This window comes from Colletotrichum higginsianum, chromosome 10 (genome assembly GCF_001672515.1).
Source record: "Colletotrichum higginsianum IMI 349063 chromosome 10, whole genome shotgun sequence".
Classification (NCBI taxonomy): Eukaryota; Fungi; Ascomycota; class Sordariomycetes; order Glomerellales; family Glomerellaceae; genus Colletotrichum; species Colletotrichum higginsianum.
This window is the reverse complement of record NC_030962.1, coordinates 784,778-811,569: the sequence shown is the minus strand read 5'-3', so window position 1 is coordinate 811,569 and position 26,792 is coordinate 784,778. Positions and strand designations below refer to the sequence as shown.

At 55.3% G+C, this 26,792-nt stretch overlaps 8 protein-coding genes across 8 annotated transcripts; 4 read left to right on the top strand and 4 right to left on the bottom strand.

Moving 5' to 3' along the window:
- Window positions 1–2,672: 2,672 nt before the first annotated feature.
- CH63R_13709 (Lysophospholipase) lies at window positions 2,673–5,190 on the top strand (the record flags this gene model as incomplete). The annotated part of the gene is made up of 2 exons (XM_018308683.1): window positions 2,673–3,152; window positions 3,205–5,190. The coding sequence occupies 2 exons, from the start codon at window positions 2,673–2,675 to the stop codon at window positions 5,188–5,190; spliced, it is 2,466 nt and encodes an 821-aa protein (XP_018151001.1).
- A 581-nt stretch (window positions 5,191–5,771) lies between these two features.
- CH63R_13708 (54S ribosomal protein L3) lies at window positions 5,772–7,058 on the bottom strand (the record flags this gene model as incomplete). The annotated part of the gene is made up of 1 exon (XM_018308682.1): window positions 5,772–7,058. One exon carries the CDS (start codon window positions 7,056–7,058, stop codon window positions 5,772–5,774), a length of 1,287 nt encoding a protein of 428 aa, XP_018151000.1.
- Window positions 7,059–7,515: 457 nt separating this feature from the next.
- On the top strand, window positions 7,516–8,016 carry CH63R_13707 (uncharacterized protein; the record flags this gene model as incomplete). Its single annotated transcript, XM_018308681.1, has 4 exons — window positions 7,516–7,518; window positions 7,571–7,590; window positions 7,673–7,855; window positions 7,926–8,016. 4 exons carry the CDS (start codon window positions 7,516–7,518, stop codon window positions 8,014–8,016), a joined length of 297 nt encoding a protein of 98 aa, XP_018150999.1.
- Window positions 8,017–10,957: 2,941 nt separating this feature from the next.
- On the bottom strand, window positions 10,958–13,035 carry CH63R_13706 (variant SH3 domain-containing protein; the record flags this gene model as incomplete). Its single annotated transcript, XM_018308680.1, has 2 exons — window positions 10,958–11,458; window positions 11,509–13,035. The coding sequence occupies 2 exons, from the start codon at window positions 13,033–13,035 to the stop codon at window positions 10,958–10,960; spliced, it is 2,028 nt and encodes a 675-aa protein (XP_018150998.1).
- A 1,937-nt stretch (window positions 13,036–14,972) lies between these two features.
- CH63R_13705 (uncharacterized protein) lies at window positions 14,973–16,429 on the top strand (the record flags this gene model as incomplete). The annotated part of the gene is made up of 3 exons (XM_018308679.1): window positions 14,973–15,432; window positions 15,508–15,776; window positions 16,097–16,429. The coding sequence occupies 3 exons, from the start codon at window positions 14,973–14,975 to the stop codon at window positions 16,427–16,429; spliced, it is 1,062 nt and encodes a 353-aa protein (XP_018150997.1).
- Window positions 16,430–17,407: 978 nt separating this feature from the next.
- On the bottom strand, window positions 17,408–19,348 carry CH63R_13704 (NAF1 domain-containing protein; the record flags this gene model as incomplete). The annotated part of the gene is made up of 1 exon (XM_018308678.1): window positions 17,408–19,348. One exon carries the CDS (start codon window positions 19,346–19,348, stop codon window positions 17,408–17,410), a length of 1,941 nt encoding a protein of 646 aa, XP_018150996.1.
- A 2,370-nt stretch (window positions 19,349–21,718) lies between these two features.
- On the top strand, window positions 21,719–23,547 carry CH63R_13703 (Alpha beta hydrolase fold family; the record flags this gene model as incomplete). Its single annotated transcript, XM_018308677.1, has 4 exons — window positions 21,719–21,785; window positions 21,951–23,196; window positions 23,247–23,307; window positions 23,359–23,547. The coding sequence occupies 4 exons, from the start codon at window positions 21,719–21,721 to the stop codon at window positions 23,545–23,547; spliced, it is 1,563 nt and encodes a 520-aa protein (XP_018150995.1).
- Window positions 23,548–24,976: 1,429 nt separating this feature from the next.
- Window positions 24,977–26,194, bottom strand: CH63R_13702 (Zinc finger protein 2; the record flags this gene model as incomplete). The annotated part of the gene is made up of 3 exons (XM_018308676.1): window positions 24,977–25,220; window positions 25,278–26,021; window positions 26,109–26,194. 3 exons carry the CDS (start codon window positions 26,192–26,194, stop codon window positions 24,977–24,979), a joined length of 1,074 nt encoding a protein of 357 aa, XP_018150994.1.
- Between the last annotated feature and the right edge of the window lie 598 nt (window positions 26,195–26,792).

Below are 26,792 nucleotides of genomic sequence, written 5' to 3'. Positions count from 1 at the left end.
CCTAGTTGGCCCGCCCGCAAACACTTTCAAAGCCCGCCACTTTAATCTGCCATATCAAGCCACCTATCAAAACGTATTGACCGAACCCGCCTCGTTCTTCATTGACGATAGAATTCCTTGCTCTCAGCCGCCCATGTCTTTGGCCGTGCTCAAACAACCGATACCTGCGCGGCGACAGAACATAAGAGTTACCGATAGAAGTCCGAAAGAAGGCACACTTCTGGCTCGTTTCGGCGTGGGCAAGGCCCGTCACTATGGGAAAGTTTGGTCGATACACGGCGGCCACGATTATGATATGGGTCTCATTTGGCGGCACAGAGCGACTCGCCCTTCTTGCAATGACTTGCCCGAAACAAAGATGTAAGTTGCTGTTTTTGTTTTTTTCCTCATGGCTTTTGTGGTTGAGCGTCACTGGTGGATTGGATGGGCTCACTCACATAATCCTCATACGTAACCAATACAGTATTGCAGACGAACCCAGCCCGGCTCGGGAAGTAGTGATCAACCAAGACGAGACGAGTCGCACATGCCGTTGATTGCAGTTATTGCGGCGGTCTTCCAGGTCACTGACCGGGTAGAGAATGCTTGTCAAAAGACGCCAGCTCCGTTTTAGCGGCATCCTGTGTAAGCAACCAGCCATTTTCATGGTCTCGACGAAGACGACATTGCCGTAGAGTTCGAAAATATACTCCTTCATTGAACCAAGGCGATATCCCCTTAATCAGCATAGCAATCTTCGCCGTCGTGGAACTTATGGGGAAAGGACATTGGCGACTGGTGTTACCAATAGCTCCGACCTCGTTACCGTCTAGCCGCAAACCGAAGCTCGATAACCTGAGCATTTATCTTTATCCCACTTTCATCCAATGGCCATTGGTCTGGTGAAACGCATCTAGGCACACTTGTGCAGCGCTCCGATTGAGCAGCTCTCGAACGTGATTGTATCTAGCCTAACCTCATGAGGGTCCTTGAGTGCAGACACACCAGGCTTAACGAGTCTAGTCCAGCGGCAGTAGGCAGTAGGGTGACAATTCGGAATTGAAGCCTGCTTTTAAAGTCCATCAGTCCTAGACTGGTTGGCAGCGTTGAACGGGACAGTATCTGGCCGGGTGGGTATCTTGCGAGCAGAGCGAGGAGTTCAGTACTGCGTGAGGAGCAACCAGCGCGCCATTATTTTTGAGGTTTATCACACTCTCTGACCATTCTTACCTAGCTCCCTCATTTCTGGGACGTCAGCGTTGAGAAATTAGTCACGCCCGTGTATCTCAACCAGAAATAGTTGCATATTCTTAGTAGAAAAAAGATGTGATCCAGTCGTACAACCTCGCGCCCTAGGTTTTGAAAGGGGCAGCATGTCGTGGCCAGCATCTCAGACGTACGCAACGAGAGACCGGTCTGACAACAAGTCTTGAAACGAGAGGATTCTTATGCTGGGTCGAGTTTCTAACAGTGACCAAACATGACCATAATGGCGGTAGCATCCAATCGACCTCTGGTTGGGTTCTGCTTTAGGCGACAGTCGTTCTTACTCACATGCACTGATGAAATCAACAAAGTTTTCAAGTCTTTGAGCTGACAGGTTCGTCTTGCAACGAGCTAGGACGAACTGATCAAAGTTAATCACGGTAGACAATGAAAGACGAATCTCTCGTATATACTCCTCAGATGGCGAGCCTACCAAGAACTGGTATGGTATTCATTGCCTCTGCAAACCAGGAACAACCGGGGCCTACCTGTCTTTTCTGCGGAGGCACTTCTTACCACCCTGGACGTGGATTCGCCAGAACCGAACCCTGACCCACCAAATTCCTCCCAATGATTGAGGTATGAGGTCGTCCGAAAAGACTTTTGAAGTTCTAGGCTCACCCAGATTGTCCGTGACATTTCAGATATGTCATCGTCACATGGGAGAGGGGCGGCAGCGGTCGGGGTGGGAGCACTGGAGGAGAAAACCTGGCGCCACAGAATGGTCAGAGCAGCGCTCAGGTCCGCTGTGTGGCTGTTTCCATTGGCGAATCAGTCCGCCCGGAGCATTCGTAGCGGCCGGTGGAAATTTGACTCACGATAGTGCACGACCTCGCTCAACACGCAAATCTGGCAGAGGTGAAAAGTACCGCTTTACTTTCGTCTGACGCAGGTCCGCCCTTTCGCCCCCCCGTTGCCCCTGTGCTCTTCCTTGCTTCTGATCCACCAATCCTAATCATGCTTCAATGATGTCAGCAGCGGGCCTGGAGAAAGTCGTTGAGAGCTATGCTATGCGATGCTTGGCTCGATCGATGTCACTGCCTCGTGCGGCCTTGCGCTCAATTCAGCTTCGGTCTCTCTCCCCCCCCGAGCTAAGCTAAGCTAAACTGCCTTGGTCTTTTTTACCTCCCATCGTCACCGGTACCTGAAGGTAGGTAGCTTAGACACATGAAGAAACCCCCCCCAAGTCTAAGATGGACACAACGACTTCGCCGGAACCGTAATTCTTTGGGATTCCTTTGATCAAAACACCCACCACCTACCTGCAGTATCTGCCTGCGTAAACTCTCAACCACATCCGCTCTCACCACCGCGCACCACTGCTATTCCCCCGCGCCACGCCCTGTTCCTGCTGATCAACACCACTACCAAATCTGGCTCGTCCAGCCAGTCATGTTCCACGACTTCAGCCTCCCAAGATCGCCAAGATGAGACTGTTTGCGTTGCATCCCCGCGACGCGTTGCGCCGGGCCGGCACGCGAGGCATTCACCACAGCGTGACCGTCGGCCGCATCAGGACCCATGGCCTCCTCGTCCACAGGCGGCCAACGCTGTCGCGTCAGTCGCAGCACGGCTTCTTTACCGCGAGGGAGAAGATCCCGACCAAGAAGAAGTCCATCCCCGTCGCCCTGCTCACAGGCGGCTTACTCGTGTGGTGGCTGTACCCCTCGGAGGAATTCGAGCGCCTGTCGCTCGCCGAAGAGGACAGGGAGAACAAGATCCGCGACCGACAGGCCGGGAAAGTAAACGGCGGCTCCAACGGCGCCGCGTGGTACAATTTCACCCTCAAGTTCCAGACCTTGTCCGATGCTACCGACATTGAATGGAGTGCCGATAAGATTGTCGGCTTCATTCTGCCAGAATGGTCCAGGTTGATTCCTGGATACATTCGGAAACTCCAGAGAGAGGTGACTATCGCGACGCCCTCACACCCTCGTTTCAGAATACTGACGACTGCAGCTATCCATGGCACCTGGATCTCTGGCCGATGAAATATGGCGAGAAGCCCACGACCCTTTCGTCAACCCTGAAGTGCAATATGCCGCTAATGTCAGGGTCTCCAACGATCTTTGCGAGGAGGAAAAGGAGTTTTTGGCGAGGAGAAAGAGGGTCACGACCATGGCCTTGGCCAAATACTTAGAACTTGACGAAAAGGACGTACATCCGGAAGACGTCCCGACTATCGCTATGTGCGGCTCCGGAGGAGGTCTCAGGGCCCTCGTTGCTGGCACCGGATCTATGCTTGCCGCCGATGAAGACGGCCTTTTCGACTGCGTAACCTACACCTCCGGCGTGAGCGGCTCCTGTTGGCTGCAGGTACTGTATCACTCGTCCATTTCGGAGGGCAGCCTTGGTCGCGTCCTGCAACACCTCAAGGCTCGAGCCGGCGTTCACATCGCCTACCCGCCCGTGGCCTTTCAAACTCTGCTCTCTGCGCCCACGAGCAAGTATCTTCTTAGCGGTCTCGTCGAAAAGCTCAAGGGCGACCCGGGTGCTGACTTTGGTCTTGTCGATGTCTACGGCCTTCTCTTGGCGGCAAGATACTTGGTCCCCAAAGGCGACCTGGAGGTAAACGATCGAGACTTTAAGCTCTCAAACCAGCGCGACTATGTCAAATACGGCCAGAACCCACTCCCAATCTATACGGCCGTCCGCCATGAGATCCCCGACATCGACCTTGACGGGAGCGGCGAGGTCCCTTCTACCTCGGATGCGGCTAAAGAAGTTGCCAAGAAGGAGGCCTGGTTTCAGTGGTTCGAAATCACACCTTACGAGTTCTTCTGTGAAGAGTTCCAGGCTGGCATTCCTACCTGGGCTATGGGGCGGCGCTTCAAGAACGGCGTCGACGTGCCCCCCGAAGAAGGGTTTCACCTCCCCGAGACGCGCATGCCCTTCCTCCTCGGCGTCTTCGGCAGCGCCTTCTGTGCGACCCTGAGTCACTATTATAACGAGGTTCGTCCCCTCGTTCAGAGCATCGCCGGATTCAGCTCCTTGGACGGCATGATCAGCGGCTACAACGAGGACCTCAGCAAAGTCCACCCCATCGACCCCGGAACGGTTGCGAACTTCGTCTACGGCATGGAAGAAAAACTCCCCAAGACGACACCGCAGAGCGCATGCAGATCAGAATACATCCAGCTCATGGATGCCGGCATGTCCAACAACCTTCCCATTTACCCGCTCCTTCGCCCTGGCCGAGACGTCGACGTTGTCGTGGCATTCGACGCATCGGCCGACATCAAGACCGACAACTGGCTCGCTGTCGCCGATGGCTACGCCCGCCAGCGCGGCATCAAGGGCTGGCCCGTCGGCGTCGGCTGGCCCAAGGCAGGGGAGTCCCCGAAACAGGTCCGTGATGAGCTGATAGAGTCCGAAGCCGCGTCCGCGAAAGATGCAGACCAGAAACTGCGCGATGCCAAGAAGTTCCAGCGCGAGCACGAGACCAAAGAGAGCAATCCAAACGAAGACACGGAGCGGGGGCAGGCAGCCAAGTTCTCCCCCGGCGACGAAGAAGCGGGCGAGCTCGGCTACTGCACGGTCTGGGTCGGCACAACCCAAGAGCGCGTGTCGGAGCCCCCGCCTCCGTCGAAGGCCATCACCGAGGCCAACCATTGGCAGATCATGGAGCCCGACGCCGGCATCGCTATCATCTACCTCCCCTATCTCGCGAACCCTCAAGTCCCTGGCGTCAACCCGGGCACGACCGACTTCCTGAGCACCTGGAACTTCGTCTACACACCAGAACAGATCGAGCAGGTCGCCGCGCTGGCGCGAGCCAATTACGCCGAGGGGCGAGAACAGATCCGTGGCACAGTGCGGGCCGTATACGAGCGCAAGAAGAAGCTCAGGCTCGATCGGGAGGAGAAGTCCCGCAGGGACCGGTACAGGAAGTTGGTGAGGCAGGGGATGGCACACAAGCTGGGCGAGGGTGATCAGTTTAGCTGATCTCGTCGGATTGTTGAAAGGAGTTTGTAGATTGAAGATACCCGGGAAAGAGATGGAACGGCGTACATTCGTCGAGATGTTTTGTTTTTTTCATAGACCAGCTAGCCAGCACTTTTGTTCTTGCGGCATCCCCTGATGCTGGCGGACGCCATGTGGTTGTTAGACGGATAAATATAATGATATTGTATCATGGACTCCAAACCATGCAAATAAGGATATGGGGCGGTTTACTGACGCCTTCCCGCCTCCCCTGAGAGCAGTTCTACACCGTTAGGAGTTTGTGATTGGTATTCTTCCTTTTTTTACAAATCTATTCATCTTACAGAGACATGACCTTTCTACACGTCCTTGTTTCAAAATGTACACTGCCCAAAAAGAAAGGCATATTTGCTCGTCCGGGATCACCTGTCCCCCGGCGGTTCAGCGACATCCCCACCTTTCGTCCTTCCTCCTATTTCGTCTTCTTTGACACGCCCCTTCGCCATCTCTCCCAATGGATGAATTACAGTTGATTGAATTTTTTTAGTAGCCTTTTTTATTCTTGTTCTTCTTCCCCTTCTCCCGTTCCGCCTGTTGTGCATTTAGATGATCTCTCCCATATCAATGTGCACGGGCTGCCACGGCTTCGCGCCCTCAGCGAGCATATCGCTCGGCACCCGCACCTTGGCGCCGGGGCTGTATAGGTACCACGCCTTGAGGGTGTTCATGGAGGCCTGCAGGCGGGCGAAGTCGAGGCTGGCCCCCGTGCCCTCGCCGAGCTTGTCGCCGCCGCTGTAGATGCCGACGACGTAGACGGGAGTCCTGCTCATGCGGCCCGTCTCGCTCTCGAGGCGGGCGACGGGAGCCTCGAAGCCCTCGCGGGCGCAGAGCATGGCCAACTCGCGAGTGGGCAGCTTGAAGCTGAAGAGCTTCTCGAGGTCGACCTTGCGGCTGAGGACGTGGGCGTCGACGAAGGAGCGCACGGCGTCGCGGCCCGCGTGGGCGTAGACGGCGCCCGTGACGGCGCGGACGAAGGAAGCATGGGCGTTATTGCGGAGCTTCATATACTGTTCACGCACGACGGCCGGGTCGGACGGGTCGCGAACGGGGTCAAGCGGGTTCGCCTCGCGGGCGTGCAGGGTGTCGCCGAACTCGTCATCGAGGACGACACGGGACGAGACGGAGCGGCGCCACTTGAACTTGTCGAGGTGGCGGTGCTCCTTTCGTACATAACCCCAACGGCCGTGAACGACGCCGGCGGCCGGGTCCTGGGACCATTGCAGCAGGCCCGGGTCGACTTCCCCGCCGGGGGCGGCGGCGCTCTCAACGCCCCACTGGCTCGCGATGCGGTAGAGCGAGTCAGGGCCGGCGTAGGCGCGCATAGCCTCGTAAAGGATGGTCATCGGCAGGCGAGGGTAGTGGGCGATGAGCCACTCGGAGACATGGTAGCTGATGAGGGAGCCGCCGACAACGGCAAGGTTGGCATTGTTGAAGTTGGGGCTCGGGTCGGCGGAAGGGTCGACGAGGGCGCGTGCGAGGGTCTGGAGTGGCAGCTTCTCGGGGAGGGACAGGCGGGCGTGGAGGGCGGCGAGCTTGGCGGAACTGAGGGCCTTCTCGGGCAGAGGCGATGGGAGGGGTTTCGAGGCTGTCGCAGATGTCGTCGTCGTCGAGGAGGCGTCGAAAGACTCAGAGGCGAATTGTGGTGCTGCTGCTGACGGCGCCGCTGCCAGTTTGGATGAAGAGAAGATGGATCGTGTCCGCACCGGGTTGCTGTGCCGGGCGAGCTGCTGTGGTCTAAAGGAAATAGGCGTCAGGCACGATGAGGCGTGTGTCCTGACCGGGGCGTTGAGCAGTTGCCCGGTGCATCTTGATATCCTTGACCTCTTCATCGGGGAGGCCGTTTATCGGGGTATCTGCTGCACGCGGGGGCCGGGTAATACGAGACAGAAAGAAAGACGAGAGGAGGGCGGAGTCAATTGGGTTGTTATACAGATCGTAATTTGCAGGTTTTCGCTGGGTCGAGTCGCAACGTCCCTTTTCTCTCACTCACTCAGCGGCCGGTCTCCCGTCACGAAAAAGTTTCTAGAGCCGAACAAGTCGAGTCGTGTGAGCTCCAGCAGGATTGCTAGGGGCGGGCCGTGCACGAGCCAGTCAGCAGCAGCGGAACATCCAACCTTCCGGGCCTCCGAGAAAGGATCGGGCTCCACTCGTGGGCGAGGAATGTACGGACGACTGGGACCTCAGATTCACGACGTCCAAGGCCGAAAAGCTTCAGTCTGAACCGAGGCGGCACAGCGATTGCCATCACCACACCACCTAGTCCTTCATAGTGAAAGCACAGCCAAAATGGTAAGTCGCTTTCCAATCTGATATCCTGCGTCAATTGCTAACCCATGTGCAGGGAGGCGGTCCTAAGGTTCCGTAAGTTCTGCGCATCCCGCATAATCACATCCCGATCCCTCGAATCACCAGCACCCTCTAACGCTCACGGCTCGTCATACAGCTACCCCAAGCACGTTTGGTCGCCGGCAGGTGGCTGGTATGCCCAGCCCGCGAACTGGAAGCGCAACACCGCCGTCATCGGCGCCGTCATGGCTGGCGTCGTCGCCGTCCTCTGGAAGATTAGCGCCGAGAAGGAGGTGCGCTACGTGATGCCTCAGGAGGGCCGGTTCTTCCCCAGCAGATAGTACGTCTACCGCGTGAGGCAATACGAATATGAGACAATCATTGGCTAACCATGAGGGGGGGTGACACAGCTGGTCGAAGCAGTTGATCGAGTACGACAGAGAACAGGCCGCGAGGAAGGCCAAGGATACGGCGCAGGCGGAGGCAGTTCAGAACTCATAAACGACTCAGACGGTCGATCAAAATTTGTACAATGTAAATACGGTACCCGAGGAATTGAGCGCCGCGCGGTCGCGGCAGTTGTGAACAGAGGACTGAACTGCAAACTGTCGACTATTGTGACGAGTCCTGGTTGACTGTTTCTCGCGCAACTAGCCCTTGGTGAATTCCGGGGTGGGTTTTTCAAACTGTCCGACAAATCGCACCAGACGCGCATAGGATTACAGACCCGGTGTGGATGGCAGCACATATCGAGAGGATGGTGATTCATTTTTTAATGCTTGATTCTACGATGCGGAGCTGAGGAGCTAGGGAGTGGACATTGTCCCTCGAAATCATCGCCTTATCCAACTTTGCCCATAGCGACTCTACGGCTTTTGGTAACTTGTCGTTTCGCGAGACTGTTCTGTCCGTTGCGACATCTCAATTCGAGTGACAGCATGGATGGTGCTCTCAGCCAATCACAAGCGCTGTAAAGGTAAGTCGAGACCTAGGTGGGTCATTTTAGAATCATGCCCCAGCTCATTAGCAAGAGGTGTTGTCAGATATCTTTCTAGGGTACAGCCATGTGAGCTCAACTCCGTTCCCGGGACTAGCTCTGCGGTCTCATGGTTGCACAATCCATCGGTGACCTCAGAGTAGTCCAGTTTCTTTTCGTCCGAGTTCGATTTCCTCCTGCTGTGTGCCTCAGCTCGAGCTGCTGAATATGGCTGCCGAAGTGTGAAAGGTGCCTGATGCACTCAACAGTAGTCGAGTTGATGTTGCTGGACGTAGCAAGTCCTTTCCCTGATTAAGTGCTGTCTGAAGTGGAGGTAGACAGAGAAAACTGCCCGCGGTGCTGAATCTGGTGGAACAGAAGGCACCTCCATGGCAATCATCCATGGATCCTTAGTAGACGGAATAGAGCAGCTAGCGGTCATGATGACTATGACAGCGTGGTGAGATATTCTTTTACCCGCCAAGTCGTCTCTTGACACAGCAATAAAAAGCATCGGGCTGTACCTGTGTAGGGGTTTTACAACAAAGCCAAAGACTCACGTGTTTACTAGCAAGGCCCAAGGTGCAAAAGAGATCAAGTAAGTCCTTGCAGGGCCAGAACCTCTTCTGAAAACACCCGGCAATATTGAGGAAACTGGGCCGAAATGAGAGTAGGGAGTGGCCATGGTCTTAATCTGCCCGGCCCTCGTGCTCCATTGTTGCCATCCCTCACTTCCACGAATCTTGACATTCAAGGGCTGGTGGAGGGGCACTTCTGCAGACGGTAGCATGCTTGCTACGTGGAGAGAGCGAATCTTCATGCCAGTGGCCAACACCTTCCCTCCTCCAAACAGATTAGGAATATTTACCTAAGTGCCAACAGCGAGAACTAGAGTAGAATAAAACCATCACCTGTATCTCAACCCTTGATCCTGTTATATTCCAATTTTCCCTGCTGCTAGTGTTTCTTGCCGCCCCAAGTACACCTTGTCGAAATTCTATCTCTGGGGTTTCCAGGGTCAGTTCCCTTTCAGCGATCGAATTTCTCTCGGGAGCATCGCTCCCAAGCACCTAGCACCACCGTGAGGGTAAAACAACTAAAGGTCATATACCTCGAGAGTCACTGCCTTCAGCATAGTCTATCCTGGAGTACCTGCTCCTCTATGCTCGCGGGTTGAAGAAGGACGATTGCGGGCGGTGGCCAGGCGACAGAGCACGCCGCACCCCAGGAGACCGCGTCCATCGTTTTCGACAGGCCTAAATCCAAAACGTATCTCTGTTTAGCAACGATACTGTCGACGCCGCCGACGGGATTGCTCGTAACCCGTAAGATGAAGAGACCGCGAGTCATTGCCGACTCTGGGGTTATTGGTCGTCCAAGCCAGGTCAGGGCTTTCAGAGAGTGGTTCTCGCAGATGAAGCGTGCGTTGCAATAAGGGCGTCGGGCGATGGTGACGATGATCTGCTCTGGCAGTTCTGAAATATATGATCCGGCTGCCAGGGCTGCCACTGACAAGACGTCGAAATGGTGAAGTTGAAGACTGTTGTAGTCGAGAGTTGCTGCTCTATCTAGTGGGGGAAGACGAGACGAGAAGGCCAGAAAATGGGATATCACCTTCCATGTCAGGCTGCTCATTCGAACAATTGAGCAAAACCAAATCACCGCATGGCAAACATGCCAAGGAACATCAAGTAAATTTAAGGGCATCTCATTGTCTACCTAGCTTGCTCGACATGAGAAATAAGCTCTTGACTATCCCTCTCAGGGAAGGCACTACGTTCTATTTCTCAATTTGCCTCATACAGACACATCAAGTCATCGTTCCATCTCGCATCATCCTGGCCCCTCCATCATCGCCTTTGCAAGGCATCCAAAGGGAACATCGTCGTCCCACTCTACTTTGGTCGCTCTAGCATGTGGCGAGACCGACCAAACTCGGCCACTGGAGCTGCAAGAAAAAAACCAGAAACGAGAAAGTGTGAAAAGCAAGCCACAGGAGCGGGCAATATACATTAAGCACTAGGCGTTTTCCCCGTCCCAACGCTCAGTCATCGTAACTGCAGGAACAGGTTTGGATCGGCTGAGTCGGGCCAGGCAGTCGAATCGAAATCGCGAAACAGGGCTTTGCGCGAGAGTGAAGCGTAAAAGAAAAGAAGTTTTGCAGGCCTTGACTGATATCAGGCTGCAAAATGGGTGTATCAAAAGACATGTCGTGAATGAGTGACTCGAATGGTATAAATCGCATCGCCGGTTTCGCCCCTTGGTCGTCAGAGTCCAGAGGGAGAACTCTTCCCCCCGCTCCCCGGATTTCCTTTTGGTGGTTCAGAAAACGCCCAGCCCGTGCTGTCCAGAATGCAAAGCCGACCCTTGTCTATCGTCAACGAAAGATGATACCCCAGTCTTCATGCTAAAAGACGCTATATACGGCAGGGAATCAGTGTACATGACCGCTGTCTCGGTACAAATTTACACGGCCTGCCCGGGAACGGGCTTACGGCCGACGGGTCCCATCGGCGGGCCTGGACGACCCTGAGCCGGGGGGACCTGAGGTCCGTTTTGGGGGCCATTGGGAGGGCCGCTGGGGTTCATTCGGCTAGGCTGAGGGATTCTGCTAGGTCCCGGAGGGCTCGGCTTCCGACCTCCCATTCCGCTGGGACTTTGCGGTCGTTGTCCTGGAGGTCCTTGGTAGCGGGGACCCGGGGACTGAGTTCGACCGCCGGGTCCCATGGGGCGGGCGGGCGACTCAGAGCGAGGATATGGCGGGCCGCCATGGGGACCACCCTGAGGCGTCATGGGGCGCTGACCAGGCGGAAAGTTAGGACCGGGACCACGCGAAGCACCAGGGCCCATCGGGGGGCCACGAGGGGGGCCTTGAGCCTGGGGAGGTCTAGGCTTGACGGGGCGAGTGGACAAGCAGGTGCGAGGCACCACACCCTGCTGGGATCTATCCAAGCGGATGCAAAGCGCCTAGTGATGTATTAGCGTGATTCATAATTCCTGACGTCCTACAAACTTACCCAACCGTCGTCATACTCGTGGAGCAGGCGCACAAGCTGACCAGCTCTCAATTCCATCTCGTCTTCGAGACTGGGCTTGAAATCAAGCTGTACTCGGTGAACGGTCGTGTTAGCGGGGCCACCAGCAGCGGCGATGGCGGCAGAGCCGGTGGAACTCGAAGACTGGTGACCAGGCCCTGCAGAGTCGGCGCTGAAGGCGGTTCCAGAAGGAGAGGCGGGTACCGTGGACAAGGGTGCGGGAGGGGCAGCCAGAGTGAGATCGAGAGCCTTTGGGCCGTCCTTACGGGTCGACGCCTTGCGGGTCAAGCCTCCAGCGGCGACGGCACCGGCGCTGGCAGCAACGGCGGCGCCAGCAGCAATAGCCGCACCATTGACCGCACCAGAAGGTTCATTCGCAGCGGGGGCAGGGGCAGTTTCGTGAACGTGAACGCTGGGCAGGGGTTTCTCATTGAGACTCAGGGAACTGACAGACTCCTCGGCAATGGGACCGTTGATTCTCTCGGCCTGGGCGCCGAACGGATTGGCGGGGTTCGCACTCTGGCTCGTCGTTGGCCTGTCCCAGCTGCCCTGGGAAGGGTTGCGGATACCGAGAGCGGCAGCAGCAGGAGCCAGGTTGGCGTTCATGGTGGCAGCTGGACCTCTGCTGGCGCGCTTGTCGATGTTCAGATTAGGCAGGAACTGAGTGACGGGACGGAGACTGATACGAGGGGCGCGGGGGTTCTGGCTAGTGGCGGCGGCGGCAGTTCCGAAGCCGCCGCTCTTCTCGTCCTCATCTGCTAGGCGCTGCTGCTCCAACTGCTTCTTGCGGCGGTTGAAGAGGAAGAAGACGAGCAGAAAGACAACGAGGACACCAGCCAAGACACCAATGGCAATGCCAGCTTTCGCGGCACCACTGGGCTCGGCACTGGCTGACTCATCGGCGGTCGAGGTGGAGCTCGGCGAGGCGGAGGAGATGACGCTGGCACCGACACGGGCACCGGTACCATCGCCAGACACGGTGGGCTTGGTGGTCCTGACGAAAGTCGGAGTGTCGGTTGCGATGGCGAGAGTGGTGGGAATGCTCTCGGAGAGGGGTTCCTCGATGACTGAAGGCAGCGACGAAGACAGTGAGTCGTCAGTCGAGGTGGCGGTGGAGGTTTCGGGAGTCTTGATGACAGGAGCGCCCGCCCTCGCGATGGTGGTCTCGGACGAATCAGACGACGATGACCTCGTCCGGGTGGGGAGGGGGGATTCGGCGACGAGCAGTCTCGTTGAAGAGCTGGCGGCAGGGCGGATGTCGCCGTCGGTGACGGTCTGGTAAATGGTTTTGATAACAGTCGACCGACCTTTTCTCGTATTAGCGGGCGGCGTGGGCGTGGGTTTATCATCGTCGTCGTCTTGTCGGATCTTGAGTTTACCTCGATTGCTTCCGCTGTCGCTTTCGTCGTCGGACGCGAAGGGATTCAGACCCTTGAAGGTGTTTCCAACGTCGTCCCAGAAGTCGGGATTACGAGGCAAGTGCCTGTGGCCATGGTTGTGATGAGCCATGTCAGAGGATGGTAGTCTGGCCTAATCTAATGGATAATGGGCGTAAACGAGACTCGTGCAGCCAGTAGTCGTCGTGATCTGTGAAGATGAAAGTGAGGCGCGAAGTGATGTGGTGTCGTTAATGTCGTGCGTGAATTGAGGTGTGGGGGTATCTGAAAATGGAGGGAGGGCCACGCGCGTGGAAGAGAGTGTGGTTGGTGATGGGAATGCTCAAGGGATCCGGCTCCAGAGGGTGAAAGTTAGGTTCGTGAGGTAGGCGTCAAAAGAATGAACAGGCTGTGCATGAGTCCAGCCAGGGAGTCGTGTTGGTCGGCAATTCCGAGTTGTCGATTCGGTGAGGGATGACTGTCTCGCGGTACTCGAGTGTGGATGAGAAAGTCGAATATCGTGTCGAACGTCTTGTGTGGTGTGTGGATTTGGAACGAATGTAAAGCGGCGCTGGGCCCGGAAAGAGAGTAAAGTGAGAAGGTGGGTGAGGGTGAGAACAGCGATAGAAGATCGATCTCACTACCAGCTCACAAGGTGTTGACGATTCGCGGGAGAAAAGGTCTCAGTGAATTGTCATGAGAACGAAGCAACGATGCCGAGTGTCGGGTGGAAAGAACGGATGAATCTGCACAGAGTGACTCTTGGGGACTGCGGGAGAAGCATGAAGCAGTCAAGCCCAGCAAGCGAGTGCAGTTCGGACGGGATGGGGGGGAGAAGGGAAATGGAAGAAGAGAGGGACGAAAGTGGGAAGGGTCGATGAGAATAAGGGAAACGGGCTCGTCGAGGTCACACGCAGTCAAGCGCAGAGGCAGCACAGAGGCAGGCGCTGTGGATGATTAGGAAAGGGCCCCGAGCAACGTTGAACGGCGCTGGACGGATTGGATGGCAAGGGTCTGGGCGACAGGGATGTGGATGCGAGAGAGATCCTTGCTGCACAGCACAGCGCAATTGGGGTTCTTGCCGACTCTAGCGAAGGCTTGGAGGATCGACTCCCTCTCCCTCTATGTCTTCTGTGTCTTTATCCCTCTCCCACTCCCACTCACAATCAGTCACTTTGGGACCTGAGGACAGCCGACAACTACAGCGAGGCCCGTGAAGAAGTCCAGGATCGAAATGGAATGGCGCGCTTGTGTGGGCGTGTCTGTGTGTCCGTTTGTCCCTGTTGTGCCACGCAAAAAAAGAGGTCATGGCTTCTCTACTGATGCCCTTGCAGGCTTTGCCGTGTTAGTGCCTTCCAGGGGGGGGGAGATGGTTGTCCCTTGGTAGCAGGTGCAACGAGTGCTCGGATCACGTTTTGCATAAAACCCAACAATAGGGACACAACAATGTTGATAGTGCACAAGGCAAAAAAGGAATGCGCAGCAACGGTTCCCCCAGACTTTAACGGCCCTTCGACAATGCATCTGATTCAAAGCCACTTTGCCGAGTCAGCGTTTCACCATCCGCCCTGCTTTCTGCCCCCCCCTGCGCTGGCAGGGAACACATCGATTGTCAGTTGACCGCAAGACGAACACTTCACGATAGTGTCGCAAATCCTAAGTCATTTTGTTTGTCTGCGAGGCTCTCTCTCTCTCTATCTCTCTCTTCCTCTCCCTTTGTGACAGGCCAGAAGATCTGCCTTTTTTCAACATGCAAATCATCGCTCTCGCTGTCTGCACCTGCTCAAGTACCAGTGTATTCGTAGGTACAGGAAGGAACATCGTATCTCCATTCACAAATGCCTCATCAGCCCAAGTCCAAGCCCGCCGGCGCATTTCCCATCCACACCGGCGCCCATCTTCATCAGCGCCATGCACGGTCCGCGCTAAGGCAGGGGCCTCCCAGCACTTTGCCTGTCAGGTACCCGCTTGGTCTGGTTGGCCGATTGCCATGCCAGGTACTGACCCACCGCACATCCCACAGAATAAACGAAATTGTTTGCACGGGGTTCCTCTGATCTTTGTCCAATCATGCCGTCTGATGTGGACCAACCAACGGCCTCGTTTGCCCGGTCCGAGCTCCAACAAGCGGCCCCCAAATCCAGCATTTCCAGCTCCCTCAAGTCCCTCGTCAGTCGTCACCAACACTCCGACCAACAGGGGTTGCCGTCAAGCCCAGTCACACCAGCCATCACAGCATCACACATCAGTGGGTTGGTATCACACCACAGGTTCGCAGCAAACCATACTACACCACATCACACCACACCACACTACAAGCGCCCTTTCCCCCTTTCCCTTGCACAAACATGCAGCACCACGCTCGTCCATTCAGTGGCCGCTTGCAGTTTACGGCGCGTTTCTTCTCTCACCACCGACATAGACCCCTTCGAGAAGGGCGGGATGGCTGCTCACCTCATGCAGGCCAGCACGTTAACACCGGCCGCCGACCAGCTCAACTACAACCCAACCAAGGATAGGCACCTACACAGTAGATAGATAGGCTATAATGCACCGAAATAGCAACTGTCGTCACTCTTCTCTTGTCGAAACTTGCTGCTGGAAGTCGTTATGCCTGGCGCGCTTGCGCTGCCCATCATCATTACAACATTCGGCCCGGAAACTCTAAAAAGTCTCATGCAGGCAGCCAGCGGCTTCATCGGACATGTTCGCGACCGACTAACCCCGCCGACACCGAGAACCATCAATCACTTCGTCCGAATGCTCTTCGGTGGAAGAAACTATCCTGCTTCGAATCATTTCACCTACGAACGCTCAGCCTCCTTGTTCGACTCTCGAGAGCCTCGCCCGCCCTCTCGAGCTTCAGGTCAGTCGGTGAGTGAGTGCCCTGCGTCTAGGTGCCTTCGATACGAGACGGAACAGGCCACTGAGTCGCAAACTCCCTTAGTTTGGGTTCCCCTATTGCAATACTGCCCAGAGGAGTCGGTGTGTTTGGTCTGACAAGCAGCCAAGCAGCACACCGTTCCATCTTGTTGCTTTTTCTGTTGCATTTAGACTTCCCGCTGTGCCGACAGCTGTAGAGGTTCAAGAAAGAAGCAAGTCTTGAAGGGCCCGATTCCAAGACCTGCATCCGTTGAACGGTGACAGGCCGCTGCGGCCCCCGGACAGAGTCGGGCAACAACTCAACGGCGCAGCGCACCGAGATTGAGAGACTTTCTGAAACAGCTCTGCTGGTCCGCCCGTGCCGCCCTTCGCTCTCCAAGATCTGCCTCCCTGGTCAAGGACACCCAGCCGGTGCCGCTGCCAAGGGTCCCGGCACCTGGCACTTCCATGGGTATCTCCACACTCGAAATGACCTACGCTTCGCTTCCTCCGCCCACCAGCCTTACCTACCCCGCCACCCATGTAAGAACGCGCAGAACCTCAGAGGCAAAATCTACGGCCTACGGGCAATTTCCAAGGGAAAATACCCGGATGCGACTTTGAGCGAAAACACTGCAGGCAGCCAACGACGTTCGATGTTGTGAACCGAGGCGCGATCATTTGGAACTGACATTACTCGGATATGGGGAGGGGGGCATAATATGACTGACGGAATGACATATTGCGCAGAAACGCCAGCAACGGGGGTTCATCGTCGTAGATCTGCGCAGCTTCATCTTATTGCCCATTATGCAAAGGAAACCATCTGCAGCCAGACATTGGCCGGCATTGTTTCAACTTCCAAGCATTGATTGGACCCGACCTGGGGGAAAGTTTTTGTTTCTTTCCTTTCATTGAGGGATAACAGAGACAAGACTGGCGATCCGTACGTCTCTGGGCCCTACGTAGTGCAACCACTCGAGAGTGTCTACTTCTGTCCCCCAAATCCATTTCCTTACACTGGATCTATTATACAGGAGTCGAGTCAGGTGACGACATTCCAAAAGCCGATCAAGAGCCGGTCAAAAATAAACATCTTACGCCCTCGTCTCAATCAGTTCAAGCGTAAGCCTCGGAGGCCAGCTTTCCGCCGGTCCAATAAAACGCACAAACTTTTTTGCTTAAGAAGAAAAAAGCGTATCATGGGTTTTCTCTATTCCACGGACTCAAGCCATCATGATCCTCCCTTCCGCACAGTCGCGTCTCAAAGTATAATAATTATAACAGGCAACAGAGGCCGCCGATGCTTTTTTCAGGGGTAAATTTCTTTGGCGGTTCGCTATCCAACCCCCTTCCTCCTGGTCTGGACGTCGGGCCGGTGTAGCAACCATGGCAGCTAGGACAAGCCACGCGACGCCACGCCCGCCCCAGGCCCCGAGGCCTCATTTGCGCAGGACGTCCACGCCCATTGTGGAGCGTGCCCATTTGTGCCTGGTAGTTCGAGATGCTACAGGCCATGGTCCAACTCGCGTTGTCCAGAAACTGGAGAGGCTCGTCTCCGCGCGTCAAGCTACGCGGTCCTGGTCCTTGAAGGAGTCCGTCTCGCTTCGGCATTTTCCATCCAAAGCTTCCCATTCCGCCATCTACCGCGGAGGCGGCTGGGCGCCCCATTGATGCGGTGGCTGAGGCGGCTGTTGAGGCGGTTGTTGTCCTTGTTGCTGTTGCTGCTGTTGTCCACCTTGCTGTCCCTGACCCTGCTGCATTTGACCCAGCAACGCCGCAAAGAACGCCGGGTTGATGTACGCTCCCTGCGGGTTCTGCGCCGACTGACCACCCTGCGCCGGCCAGCCAGGCGGCGGCGGCGGGACGGCAGGAAAGCCCTGCTGCCCGGGAAGTCCGGGGAACGGAAAGTTGAATGACGGGGCCGTCGGGGCCGGCGCGGTCTGCTGCGGGTTGTAGTTCTGCGCAGGGGGAGGGGCTGGGTATCCGCCGTTGCCACCCCATTGCCCTTGAGGCTGTTGTTGGCCGCCCTCCTGTTGTGACGAGGAATGCCTCTGGTGGGCCGGCGCGGAGTAACCGTCTCTGTGATCCCCCCTGCCTCCGTGCCCGCCGCGTCCGCGGCCGCGACCTCCCCTGCCTCTGTCGCCACGTCCCCTAAAGTCACCTCGTCCACCTCGGCGTCCGCCGAACCTGCCAGGCTCGGGTTCCGTGGTGAAGCTCTGCTGCGTCGGCGGCACCTGACCGAAACCAGGAGGGCGAGCAAGCGGTTTGTAGGGGCCGTCGTCCTCGTCGTCGTAGTTGAGACCGCCCTCCACAGACGGCGCGCTGACCTCGTTCCGCAGCGGGTGCGGCTCGCGACCGCCCCGGCCCCGGCCGCCCTCGGCGCCGCCCTTGCCGAACCTCGCCTCCTTCTTCTTCTGTTTGATCTGCCTCTTGTGCTCGGCCTCCTTCTCGTCGTCCGAGAACTCCATCTCGTCCTCGGCGACCTCCTCGTCGTGGATGTTGCTCGCGTCGGAGCCCTTGAGGCTCTTGAGCGGTTGCGTGAAGACGTACTTGGCGTGCGCGGGCGGGTAGTACACCTTGGCTCCGACGGCGAGGCCGGCCTCCTTGATCTCCTCGGCGGTCGACAGCATGACGGTGTACATGGGCTGCAGCACCTTGCCGATGGTCTCCCACACGACGCCGAACACCTTGCGGTCCTCGGTGCAGAGCACGGACCCCGTGTCAAGGACCTGGTATTCGCCGGGCGTGAAGGCCTTGACGACCAGGATGTTCTCGACGATCTGGTCGACGAGGCCGAGCTCCTCGATCTTGTCGTCGGCGGCGAGCACGACGTCGGGCTTTGGCACAGTTTCGACAGCGACCTCGTTCTTCGTCCGCAGGTGTCCCGACCCGCCCGCCTTGCCGGCGTCGTTTCCGCCCTCGTCGTCCGAGCCGCCCTCCATCTCCATCAGCATGCGGGCGGTCTCTTCGACGCCGAGAAGCTGGTAGCCGCCAGCCTCAGACTCCTCGTCGGACGAGGAGTCGTCGCTGCTCGATTCGGACGAGGACTCGTAGGGCGAAGAGTCAACCTCCCACTCGGGGTGTTCGCCCTCAGCGGCTGGTTGTTCTGCTGCCGCGACGGAGGCGGCGAGGGCGCCATCGGCTGGCTGGGACATGGAGGTGTCTTGGGGCGCAGCGGGGGCTTCCTGAGCCGCTACGCGGGTTTGAACGGGAGGAGTTGGGTCGAGTCCGCTGATCATGGCTTCGAGGGCATCGGTCAGGGAGGGGTGCTCGGTAGCATCGTCGACGTTCATGGGTTCAGGCTCAGGCTCATTGGAGTTGGCCTGCTCGAGTGCGGGTGCGGGTACGGGTGCGGCGACGGACTGCGCCTCTGGCGCAGGGGCGGACTGGGTTTCGATACTCTCCCCCATGTTTGTGTCTTCGTTCTGGTTCGTCGTTTGATCCTGCTTCTGCTGGGTGGTGCTGTTGTTGGTGTCGATACCCTCGAAGCTGGCGGCTGCTGCAAGCACATCGGGAGGCAGAGGCGGCAGCATCTCGTTGGGTTTCGCGAACCCCAGGCCGGGGATCTGAAAGCCCGACATAATTCTCGGGGGTCGGTGTGGTAAACGGTTACGTTTTTAATAAATGCGTCTCTCTCTTCTGTGCCTCAGTCTGGAATAATACAGTAGTTCTCGAGGTGTGGTTACAATGGAAGACAAGACCTCGCAAGGGACTTGGGCGCAAAAGAAATCGAGAAAGTTGAGGGACCGATAAGAAAATTTTAGTGGGGTTGTTTAGCGATAAAAAGGAACAGTGGGGCCATCTTGCATTGCCGCTTCGGTGAACGCTTCTCCCCCCACCTTGACCGAGCTCATCTTCCCTGAAAAGGTCAACACACTTCCCTCCCCTTTGACTTACACCCGCGCGCCTTTTGTTCTCAAAATAAATACATATAACATATTCCTCCCAAATCGAATTTTGCTCCAATAAATTTGTAGAGAAAAAGATTAATTCCAACTACGTAGCTTTTCAAAAAGCTCAACCTATATCCGAAGACATAGGCCTACGAAAATCCCAGGAGGCTCTTACCAGCCTCAGGTGTAACGATGCAAGGATTTTAACGTGAGATTCGAACTCACGACCCGTGGCTTGGGACGTTTGGAAACTCACAAGACGTGCCTAGTAATCCCATTGATCCACGGGCCTCGGTGAGATTATCAGAGGTCTTTGGATCACATATAGTGGTGAACGGCTTTTTGGGATGGAAGGTGGTGGCTGCTTGAGAAACCTGGCCGGTCACCCGTTGCTCCTTCCTGCATCGCATTTGGTCGTACCAGACCTCCAGTGTGAGTCACTTGATAGGTGCCTACTGGATCGAGCATGAAGCTCTACACGATACCAATCCTCCAAAGATTCAGAACTCCCTCGCTCTAACACCGCCTGTATGACAGCTTCCGCCTCGGGTCTCAGCAACGTCCCTTCGGTATTGCATCGCACATTTTGCAATTCGATACCTTTATAGTGGTAAAATAAACTTTTGATGATCTCTGAGTACGTTTTGATTTCAGACCCAGTGTCTTTATGCTCTGAGTGGCTGTTAGTGGCGACATCATTGACATCTCTATCCCTGACTGGGAGAAGCAATCGAATTGAGGATCTGGAGATCACCAGACATGTCAACAAAACTCAATAATCATCGATTGCAGGTAAAAAAACATAGGCATTCAAAGGTTTAATGGTCGCAGTCATCGAGTCAGGCCCTCGATCGACCTTAGTTACATACAGAAATCCCTCCATGGTTGCCTTCCACTCAAAAATTCAGATCTTGGGCTGTGATAGTGAAGGTTACGTCCCTATTTGAATACTGAAACTGATGAGTTCTTATAGTTAAACGGGATGTATTCGTTCTTCTCACGTATGTGGCTGGTGAAAGGGATAGGCAAGCTCCGCTTGGCTGATGTTGATGGGGCCGATCTCTGTCACAGCTGGACTCATAAGACGGCTCTCCCTTACCCGAGACTACAACCATATCGCACCCCTAATGCTTTTGCCCTTGATGGTTGCCTCCGCATCCCCAAAGCATTGCTGACATCACAGTAATTATTCAACTGCCCCTTTCGTCGCATTTATGCGTCGATGAAGAATGTCATTCATGGGTAAGCAAGCCCTTTCTGGTTGCTAGCACGCTAGCTAGGGGGGCTTCGAAGAGTGGACGAAACCAGTTAGTTCTCGGCGACATCAAGACATCTCGTATTAATGTCCATCCATATAAAGCTCGATCGTGGCCATGGCAAAGAGATTGCCAGGGAACAAATGCGGTCGTGATTGGCTCGACTGGCCTTGGATATCCCCCTGGGGTTTCCCACGTGTGAGTTGGGCTGCTGCCTGTTGCCCACGTTATCCGCAGCGGGAAGAGTCGAAACAAAACGGACGTTATCCGCCTTAGCCTTCAACAGCACATTCCACCATCACGGAGCTGAGAGCTATTAATAGACCCGGTTAAGCGACCGCGATATCGATGCAGCACAGCCTCCTTCCAATCTCTTTTCTAGCCATCGTGAGATCCTGCTCGAAAATCATCCAGGAGTTGGCAAAAACCTGTAGAATCAATGACTTCAATCACCCCTGAACTACGAGGGCCAGATGACAATGATGGAAGGTGGAGTCAAAGGGAGATGCGACGGGAAGACCAGAATAGATGCATGCGATTGTCTCGAAAGGGATGGTCGTCAGCTTATTGGCCAGACCAAACAATCCTGGGAAGTCATTGCAATTCACAACATATGCCGGATTCAAGACAACTGAATAAATATCTTAGGAATCCACCTGAGAAGTGTTGATATTGATATTAAAAAACAAGTATCACATTGACTAAGAACTAATTCCTCCAACCATACAACAAGCTATCCAACTTCTCGATTTTCACTCGTTCTGTCTCTCTTGCAAACAACTCACCAGTCCATTCAATCACAATGATATCCTGGAAGCGTGTCGTAACGCTCGCGCTGCTCGGTACACGAGCCGTAAAGGCTCAGAAATGTACATTTGACTCGATCACTCCATCTCGAGACCTCGTCTGGTGTGCATGTGAGGGTCAATTCTTCTGTGCTAAGCTCGATGCAAGACTACCCTTCCTTACGCATGACATTTTTGATCGTTAACCGACACTGTGTCATTAGGTTCCCCTTGACTACCAGAAACCAGACCTGGGCAGAGCTGCTATCGCACTGATCAAGCTCCCCGCCGCCTCCGAGTCCCCGGACGGCGAGTATCGCGGCATGATCCTCGTCAACCCGGGAGGACCTGGCGCTTCTGGCGTTGAACTGGCCTTGTACAATGGTTCCACTATCCAATCTGTGGCCGGCTCAAATTACGACGTCGTAGGCATTGACCCCCGAGGCGTCGGACTCACTGAGCCGCGACCCAACTGTTCCGCAGGCATACTGCTGCCCCGGGACGAAGTTCTTTCTCGACGAGATGTCCCTCGGTTCGTCGATAGGTACTACCAGGAGTTCATCGACTTTGGCAAGGAGCTCGGCGAGCGATGCCAGGCACAGGCCGGTGCCGATACCGAAGCCGGTCCGCACATGACCAGCGCGGTCACCGCTCGCGACATGGTCAGCGTCGTGGACACCTTTGCTGCAACTCCCGACGGCGAGCGTGCAGCTCTGAACTCCAGCCTGCTGAACTACTACGGCATCAGCTACGGTACGTTCCTGGGCCAGACGTTCGCGTCCATGTTTCCCGACAGAGTCGGTCACCTCGCCATCGACGGACAAGTTAGCCCGGAGGGGTTCCAGTCAAACTTCACTTCGAACAGCGTCAACCACATCGACGGCGTTTTCGGGGCCTTCTTCGTGTACTGCCACGCCGCCGGGCCTGCCTGTACCTTTTACAGTGGAAGCACGGCGATGGACATCTTCGAGAGGTGGAACGCTTCGTTCGTGCAGCTCGAGGCACGAAGGGCAGAGGTCGAAGGCTGGTCGAACGCCACGGAGATCGCCTCGGCACTGGAAACATTAAAATATGTCATTCTCGACGCGGCGGTTGGGCCGATGGGCGGGTTCGTCAGGGCTGCGGATGCCTTCGTAGACTTGGAGAAGGCTCTTGCGTCGGGCTCTCTTTCAACTTGGACAGAGAATACCAACCTGGTGTTTAACTTCAGGGGCATCGAGGGTTATTCAAGTGGGAACCCCGAACAATCTCTTGGTGTCATATGCTCGGACCAGAGCAATGTTTTGTACGGGAAGTCGCTGGAGGATATTCAACCTCTCATCCTCGACCTACAAGACCAAAGCATTGTTGGAGATATCTGGACGACGGCGATGCTTGGGTGCCTCGGATGGCCTATCAAATCCAACGACGTGTTCCGCGGGCCGTATGGGGGCAACACCTCCCACCCGCTACTATTCATCAGCAACACTTTCGATCCCACCACACCCATCGACAAGTAAGTTGCCACATTCCAGTGGTCCGATGACTGCTGACAAGAAGCAACAGCGCCATCGCAAGTATCCCGAACTATGTCAACGCTCGGAGTCTCACTGTCGACAACATGGGTGTAAGTCGAAGAATCTCACAGACTAGATGCCTTCGTGCTGACTTCTTCAAGCATAGCGTTGCAGCATCCGGGGCCAACTTCTGTGCCTACGGCGCCATTCGATCCTACTTCCAGGATACAATGTGTGGCAAGGAGCACTACTGCCCAGTTGAAACAGGACCGTTTGGCGTTTTGCTGAACGGCACCATCCAGCAGAACCTGGAAGCGGCAGGGCTCTCCAACCTACGCAGCTTGTACTGAGCCGTCCGGTGACTTGCGATCATCCTGTTTCGAGCGCACCGACTCACTTGACTTTTATCGCAAGGCACATGGCCAGAGAGGCTCCAGCTATTAAGTGTTGTTCCTAGAACGGCAGAACTCTGTTAGCCGATCCAATTGGACATGTAATATGTCTATGTATAAATAGTGTAACGAATGTCACTTTCGCACCGCCAAGAGTTGTTCCATGGTACGATTTGATGACGGAGGCCCGTAACCTTCTCGTCTACACAGCCAGCATCATTAAATATCTTTCGGGACTTCAGACCGAATGTGCATTTTCTCTGGTACAGAAAACGAAGACTCAAGGGTTCATCAACAGTGATACGTCCTCGATGCTTGTGAGGATCCGAGCCCCCTCCTCAGTGGCCGTAGACGACTCTGGAGCAAAATGAATAAGGCAGAGGCCCAATTTGCCAGTGCGAGTCTCTTGAGTCAAATAGTTGTACGTAGATGGCGGCGTTCAAGGATTCACCACCGCTGCTCCACGTTTGTTCTGGCCGACTGACATGGCTGTTGAAACTGTTGTCAGTGTGTGATGAAGCACCCCGAGACAGGTCGTACTTGAAAGTGAGCATGATGCTGTCTCGAATGTCGATTTTGTCGCATCACATAGACAGATTCCAGCAGAAATTGGCTCCCTGCCGGGTTCGGCATTGGAGCCCACACTTCCATTGGGCCGAACCTCACGACATGAGCCCCTTCTACTCTCAATCATGGTCAATCTGAAGAGCAAGTTCACTCTCGATGTGCAGACTTTACCCTGAATCCCGTTTCCGGGACACAAGTGATTGGTACTACCTCAGGTCCTGGGACCAACTCAGTCTCCTGCCCTCGTCCGTCCTCGTGCGGGGAAGTAATCACCATCGCTAGCTGACATCATAGCGACTCCCGAACCGGCTTGTAAAGGAGGCTACAGTTCACTGTGGACTATACAATGTCCCCTACATTAGGCCGCAAGCGCAACGCTTACCACAGTAGGTTGCAGTTTTTCTGGTTCTTTTGTAAACAAACTGTCCGAAGTCCCATAACTGATGTGAAAGACGACTCTCAAATGGCGGCCAACGCCTGTTTTCGGTGTTATATTGAGAGGAATAGGTGTTGGTGCGTGTATACTAAGTAAGGGTGGCTCTATCTACAAAGCTTTGTTGCTAATAATGGCAAGGGTTCAAAACCCAATGTGCTGCGTATGTCGAGTCACAACCCTAGAATCATTTCAACCGGAATATAACACGTGGAACTTTTATGTCGAACTGTTACCAGGGACGAAAGGGACCCAAGTCCCTTGATGGATAAGAAAGAGTGTCGGCCAAGTTGAAAAGAAAGGTTGTCACGAATCCACAGTCCAAATTACCTGAGAGGATTGGGGATGGAATGTCCATTGCTCGCCGCTCGGTAAAATCGATTGGTGTCAAAGCGGCCCGAACGGAAGTGGTCCTTCATACATAGCCTCCAGTGCATGTTTTGTCTGGAGGTGTCTCTGCAGGTTGTCTGCGCGCTTGCCGCCGAACTTTCGGAAGCAGATGTGGCATTCCAGAGTTGACTTCCGGTGCGCCGACTCCTGGTGGCGCTTAAGGTCTCTCGACGTGCTAAACCGCCGGCCACACCCGCCAACGTCGCAGATATGCGGCTTTATGTGACAACGCATGTGTTCCCTGTGGACGATTAACGTTTCCATTTGTTGCCGATGAACAATCGGGACCGTGACGAACCTGAGCCTTCTCACATCTCCTTGGAAACGGCCGCATGCTGGGCAGTCGAGCATATCGGGGCCTGGTGACGAGCCGATGGAGTTGGGGGTCGAACTTTCACTACTTTGCCCAGGATCAGCGATCACAAGAGAAGTCAAGACGTTTGTTCCGTTGGCTGTTATGTTATCGACAAGTATTTCGTCCTTGTGACTGGCTTGGATATTGATACAAGTGCCAGCAGCCAAGGGCCGAGTACCAAGGCTTTCGACCGGGCCACCAGATAAAGATAACGTATGGTATTGAGAAGGACTGCCGAGATTTGTATATGTTGAAGGGCTCGATCCATGGAATCCATGGCTGTAGAGCTGTGCACTGAAGGAACCTTGATCTATTGATTGAGTGTTTGGTTTGAATGACAAGTGGGCATGATCATATGCGGCTTGATGTGGTGTGGGAACGACGGGGTACTGCCTATGATCCTCGTAGGGAGCGCCAAACGCAGGGGAATCAAGGCCTAGAATAACAGGCCAGTGATTGACTGGTCGGTTGAGGGCCTGGAAGCTAGGCCCGTCACATTGAGACCATGATATAAGGTTGGCATCGACGGGGAGGTCCGATACCGAGTATGAGCTGTCGATGTGTTCGGCACTCAGACCATAGAACGGTTGAAAGGAAGTCCACGGGTTCGACTCATGCGACAACGGACCAGTGTCGTAAGGCTCGGCCTGAAGAGGGAAGGGTTGAGGTGTGTTCGATTGAAAGTCACTACGGATTGAGTTTCCCGGTTAGATCATACGCAGAGCTAATCGCGGATACAGCAAAGGGAAGATTGAGTAAATGGAAGGAACATACTCAAGATCTGTAAAGATATCTGTCAAAGAACATCGCGTGCGGCTGGCGCCGTCACTGTAACGCGGGTCAGTTAGCTCATGCTCCATGATGCCGGGTATTGAAGACGCTTCCCAAAGATGGACAGCAACTCACATGTGTCCCCAACTAGGGTTCCCATGGGGTTTTAAATAAAAAGCCGCATGGTCTTGGCCGAGTTGAATGATGGGAGAAACATGGGCGATGCAGTTACCTTTATAAAATCACTAACTGTTAATTACAATATATAACAACTCCGGACGGCATTGCAAACACGTTGTGGAGTGAGGCTGCTGAGGCCACGCGGTGCCTCATGCTAAAAACAGCGAACGATGGTCAAATTACATGCTGTGCCGTACACCGGGGGCTGCAGGCTTCAGGGGTACCGACGGCGCGTGGCCAGAGCACACTGAATCTCGCCCCAGTGAGTGACTCTGCTTATTGAGGCCACTCCCAAACCCCGAAAATGAGGAGGCGGAGCATGCTGGACATGCTGGCCGACCTCGAGAAGAAGTGTTCCCCAACCCAACGATGCCCCTTAGATGTGGATATCAGCACACAACCCCGGGATAATATTCAGCTCGAGGAGATATGTCGGCGCCTCACCTGTCCCAGGCTGCCCTGGCCAGCGGGCCTGGCCGCTCGGGCATGCAGTAAGACAAGGTCTGG